The sequence below is a fragment of the Eptatretus burgeri genome, chromosome 10 (genome assembly GCF_056783735.1).
Source record: "Eptatretus burgeri isolate ZD-2024b chromosome 10, Ebu_testis_v1, whole genome shotgun sequence".
NCBI lineage: Eukaryota > Metazoa > Chordata > Myxini > Myxiniformes > Myxinidae > Eptatretus > Eptatretus burgeri.
The window spans coordinates 51,143,698-51,149,697 of NC_140970.1; the positions used below are offsets into that span (position 1 = coordinate 51,143,698).

The following is a 6,000-nucleotide window of genomic DNA, read 5'->3' on the forward strand; positions in this document are numbered from 1 at the left end:
ATTATTCAGGCTTACCCCAATATTTCCTCCTCCGTGTTTAAGGTTGCTAACAGCCCTCCTCCTTGCCCAGGAACAGCAGTTAGGTCTTCCCTGTTGCTAGCGAGGGGTGCCATTGCCTGAGCAGCTCCCTGGCTCTCATCGACAGTACCAACCACTGATGCTGGACTGCTCACATCCATTGGTGAGCCATCTGGTTGACTACCAACACCCGTCAAAATGTCAGACGCCTCTGTCCGTTCAGATGCCTCTGAAGCTGTGGTAAGATGCACAAAAACATCGCATAAATAACTAGGGGGGGGAGCACTCGGTAGAGTGCAAAACCCCCGCCGCCAATACTGCTGGGTCACTCAAGTGAACCTGATATCCTATTCATTCAATTTGATGTCAACAGTGCTCACAGAGTTATAGTTTGCAACTTTCCCTTGAACTTTTAACTTTTACATACTCAATTCATTCGTTAAAACTAGATTCCTGGAGACAGAAATTGATTTTACGTGGGTATATCCACCTGAAGTTCCAAAATCAGCCGCAATTATAATTTTGGCATGTTTTTTGTTGGAAATCACTCATAACATGTAGAAATGCAAAAAAAAAAAAATTTTTTTTTTGAAAAAAAAGTTGCAAAATTTTGTTTTTTTTTCTCAAACAATTTTTTTTGGGGGGGGGTTGGAAATCACTTAAAACATGTAGAAATGCAAAAACAAAAATTCAAATGTTTTTTCAAAATGGCCACCAGAGCGGCCATATTTGACTTTGGACCAAGTCCAAAATCTAATGGCATGATCCTTGGACCAAAACTAATCCCCCCACCAAGTTTTGTCGAAATCTGTCGAGGAGTTTTTCCATAATACTGTTCACAAACAAGCAGTCATAGACTGGTACTTACGAAATCGTCAACTTGACCTCTGACCTTGTCGAATAAAAGCTGTCTCTTGAGAAGGTAGCGACACAAACCAGAAGTTTCTACGATGATTCTGTACCAAACCATCAAAAATCGAATGTTTTGGATGTTTGACCTCACTGTGACCTTGACCTTTGACCGATTTTGACCAAAATCTAATCAGCGCTCGCCACCACCCTCCTGAATCACATGGTGTAATTTGACATTGGAAGCTTCTTCCGTTCTCGAGTTATCATTTTTTGGATGTTTGACCTCACTGTGACCTTGACCTTTGACCGATTTTGACCAAAATGTAATCAGCACTAGCCATCAGCCTCCTGAATCACGTGGTGTAATTTGACATTGGTAGCTTCTTCCGTTCTCGAGTTATCTGTACCAAGCCATCAAAAATAGAATATTTGACCTCACCGTGACCTTGACCTTTGACCGATTTTGACCAAAATCTAATCAGCACAAGCCATCACCCTCCTGAATCACGTGGTGTAATTTGACATTGGTAGCTTCTTCTGTTCTCGAGTTATCGTGCCTACAAACAAACTAACAAACAAACAAACAAACAAACAGAAACGGAAGGCATCAATATACTTACGAAATCTTTAGATTTCATAAGTAACAAAAAGACAGGGGTGAAAACAGTAACCCCCGTCCATCTTCGATGGCGGAGGTTAAATATGTAACACAAACCAAAACTACTACCATTAAACAGGGTTGGAAAATGGCCAATTCGGACCAAAATTGTTCAGCCAAATCCAACCACATTTTCACGCAAAACACATTTGCAAAAGAAAGGCAAATGAAAAGTTACTCAAATCAAAATATGATTGAAGGTTAAAAAAACAAAAAGCCCCAAATAAGAACTATTTTTGAAATGCCTTCACTCAAATGTACCTTTCTATTTTGTCTTGGAACACCTTCAACAGGAAGGCATGCAGCCCATTATTAATGCACTTGATGCAAAGCTATTTGAACTTCACGAGCCATCTTCCAATCAGGTTCCGCGAAGACATAATTTCGGTTCAGAGAAAACATTCCCACTTTCCTCACTACCTCCACCACCAAACTCAATAATCTTGTTTCAGAATTCTGTTAGCCCTTACACACATTCAACCATCTCTCCATTTCAGAATGTACACGAATGTGTGTGTGTGTGTGTGTGTGTGTGTGTGTGTGTGTGTGTGTGTGTGTGTGTGTGTGTGTGTGTGTGTGTGTGTGTGTGTGTGTGTACACGTGTGTGTTTGTGCGCATGCGCACCCTCAAGAACTCCAAATCCATAAAACCTATCAGTCTGAAACTTTGCGTGCATACAAAGAAAATTCCAAGGAAGTGCATGACTGAAAATTGGGTGTATGGGTTCATTAAAACACCCCTTTTGAAGATAATTAACAGCGTTATTCAATTATATCCTTCATCAGGCGATCCTCAGCCAACTCAATCTTTGGGGTCTTAAGGCATCTCCGAAGCCACCATATTTTTTGGCCTGCTCAACATTGCCTTGACATGGAACAGGCCGCAACAGTTTCTTTACGATAGTTTCTTTTTCTCTTTCTCACTTTCCTCACTCATCATAGCTATGAATTGCTGGGTACATTGCAAAGCTTATAAACGCTCAGAGACATCAGTGTTCGTTGCTTTATTTTATTTCTGCACATGCGATCACCATGAGTATCTCTAAAACGAAGGAGAATTACAAAATTTGAGCTCCAGAATCGGACTTACAAGTAGTTCCAACTCTTTGATAAGTTTTCCTTTGTCCAAGTCAGACATATTTGACATTGAGGGCATCTCCGCGGATGTACGAGGTGCTGGTTTTGCATGCTCCCGCCACATGTCTCAAAGTCTGCGTGTGTGTGTGTCTGCGCGCGCGCGCGCGAGTCTGCGCGCGCGAGTGAGTCTGCGCGCGCGGGTCTGCGCGCGCGGGTCTGCGCGCGCGGGTCTGCGCGCGCGAGTCTGCGCGCGCGAGTCTGCGCGCGCGAGTCTGCGCGCGCGAGTCTGCGCGCGCGAGTCTGCGCGCGCGAGTCTGCGTGTGCGAGTCTGCGTGTGCGAGTCTGCGTGTGCGAGTCTGCGTGTGCGAGTCTGCGTGTGCGAGTCTGCGTGTGCGAGTCTGCGTGTGCGAGTCTGCGTGTGCGCGCGCGAGTCTGCGTGTGCGCGCGCGAGTCTGCGTGCGCGAGTCTGCTTGTGCGCGCGCGAGTTTGCGCGCGCGAGTCTGCGTGTGCACGAGTCTGCGTGTGCACGAGTCTGCGTGTGCACGAGTCTGCGTGTGCACGAGTCTGCGTGTGCACGAGTCTGCGTGTGCACGAGTCTGCGTGTGCACGAGTCTGCGTGTGCACGAGTCTGCGTGTGCGCGCGCGAGTCTGCGTGTGCGCGCGCGAGTCTGCGTGTGCGCGCGCGAGTCTGCGTGTGCGCGCGCGAGTCTGCGTGTGCGCGCGCGAGTCTGCGTGTGCGCGCGCGAGTCTGCGTGTGCGCGCGCGAGTCTGCGTGTGCGCGCGCGAGTCTGCGTGTGCGCGCGCGAGTCTGCGTGCGCGAGTCTGCGTGTGCGAGTCTCCGTGTGCGCGCGAGTCTGTGTGTGCGTGCGTGCGAGTCTGTCTGTGCCTGTGTCTGTGCGCGAGTCTGTGCCTGTGCGTGAGTCTGTGCGCGAGTCTGTGCCTGTGCGTGTGCGTGTGCGTGAGCCTGTGCCTGTGCGTGAGCCTGTGCCTGTGCGTGAGCCTGTGCTTGTGCGTGAGTGTGCCTGTGCGTGAGTGTGCCTGTGCGTGAGTGTGCCTGTGCGTGAGTGTGCCTGTGCGTGAGTGTGCCTGTGCGTGAGTGTGCCTGTGCGTGAGTGTGTGTCTGTATCTCACAGCTTGATGGGAACATTTGGTCATACGTGAGTAATTGGTACTTCCATGTTTTCAGCGATTTCTTCTGGTTCACGGTCCCACAAATGTTCTGGAACTGCGATATCAAAGTTTTTGCAGATGTGCCAGCGGATTACAGACAAACTATGTTGTGTCGTCGTGTGTACTGCTGTTCTGACGAGAGAGGGGGAGAGACACAGAGACGTGTGTGTGTGTGTGTGTGTGTGTGTGTGTGTGTGTGTGTGTGTGTGTGTGTGTGTGTGTGTGTGTGTGTGTGTGTGTGTGTGTGTGTGTGTGTGTGTGTGTGTGTGTGTGTGTGTGTGTGTGTGTGTGTGTGTGTGTGTGTGGGTGTGTGTGTGGTCATTATACATGACATGTCATTCGCTTGGCTTACCCCACCTCCACCCCGAACCATTCTCTCTTTTTTTATTCTTCATTCTCTCTCTCTCTTTCCATTGCAACATTTGGTGAGGCATACCTCTCACATCCTCCTCCCACTTCCCCTCCCTCCTGCCTTCTCTCTCCTTCACCTCTTCATCTCTCTCCACCTCCCTCCTCTCCCCCCCCAAATTCCCCGGCAGCGAAGCGACTGGTTGTATTTGCCAGATATATATATATATATATATATATATATATATATATATATATATATATATATATATATATATATATATATATATATATATATATATATATATATATATATATATATATATATATATATATATCAACAAAACGTATTAGATGATTTCTCTGCAAGTGGCAATCGGCTGCGCACACAGCACGTCGGTCTATTGGTCTGTCCGTTCAGGGAGGAGTGTAGTCCATGGGCTGGGGTGGTTTCTGTGTGACTTTTATGTGCCCTAAGTTTCTATTCATATCATTGAAGTAGACCATGTGGGACATCAAAAAAGTGAGGGTGGACATCTGGGAGCCTGGTCGGATTTGAGAAAATTACGTCACAATATCAAGCTTTTGCGTTCATGAGGCGACCAAAAATTTGGAGTAGGGGAAACTAAAATGCTTATAACGCCACAACCATATATGATATAACTGCAAACTACCATTCAAAATATTTGTTTTTATTCACTCTGCATGTGACAGTCATTATCTGATTATTATGCAAATTTGCTGTCCAGAGGTCAAAAGGTCATGGAAATCGGGGGTTGCTTAAAATCTGACCCACCAGAAGAAAAATGTGAGTTACAGGCTGCCTGTACTACTTGAGAATGTTTGCTGGCTGTCAGAGGTTGCCAAGACGTATCTCTATCACATGATATTGATATGCATTGTATAAGAATTAACCCTTTTGTAACATAAACATCAACTTTTAAAAATGGTGCTATTTCAGAAAAGCTAATTTTCCTTTGCAGCGGAAGACACATGCCACAAAATAAAGTAATCGAACATTTTCATCAGTATGAATATGATCCATCACCAACTACTCTTTAAGCCTAAATATCACTTAATTTACTCATTTCTTACAATATTCCCACGTCGTTAACCCACTAAGTCCTAAAACAACCACCTGTAGAGGGGGGGGGGGGGGGTCGGAACATCCTTAGTCCATTCAGTAAAAATAAACTGCTGAATTTGCTCAGTTTTAGTAATAGTCTAGGTTTTTATATCCAAATGAAGGTATACATCTGACTGTAGTCACTATTCCAAATCATGCCAATTTGATAATACATGTAGATGCCAGGAGTACATTTCCACGCAGCTGTGTCACATTTGGGTTCTGTTCGGTTTTAGATACAACCAGCTGGATTTTTACAGCAAACATTCTCGTCTCCCATACCTTGGCACTTGCAGGACTGGCAACAAGGCAGGTCACTCTTTCGACATGCACATCTCTCTGTCGCACATTTCAAGCAAGTACAGTGCACAGCATATTCCTCGGGAATGGGTCTGATGGCCTTATCTGGATGGAGAAGTTCATCTTCCTCTTCAAATCCGTATAGGAGAGGATTCAACTCGGTCGTATTTGCAGAGAGAATTGATGTCATCACATATGTAACATAATATGCCCTTAGAATATGGTAGCAACTTCTCGAGTGGGGTTTTGCTGTGGTGATAATTATGATCCCTGAATTCATCCATTGTTGTGCAGGTAGTTCCATTCTTTAGGACTTTCACTAGATATGATTCTGCTCTCTCAACGTCATCGTCAGAAGGTCCATTTTGGCTACAACCAAATCCTTGAAGGTAGTCTTCTGGGTTTGCTTTAAGGGCCGCTTGCTTTGTGCCAACCTTGCTGGTGTAATCACA

The 6,000-nt window shown here is 45.7% G+C and overlaps 1 protein-coding gene across 11 annotated transcripts in view; it reads right to left on the reverse strand.

Moving 5' to 3' along the window:
* The window catches only part of HUWE1 (HECT, UBA and WWE domain containing E3 ubiquitin protein ligase 1), a 428,879-nt gene that overhangs the window by 134,314 nt on the left and 288,565 nt on the right, over positions 1–6,000 (reverse strand). For all 11 annotated transcript variants that reach the window (XM_085898286.1, XM_085898280.1, XM_085898284.1 and 8 more), the window contains one exon: positions 16–253. In XM_085898286.1, the coding sequence (XP_085754412.1) occupies positions 16–253 (238 nt within the window). The remainder of the gene's footprint in view (positions 1–15; positions 254–6,000) is intronic.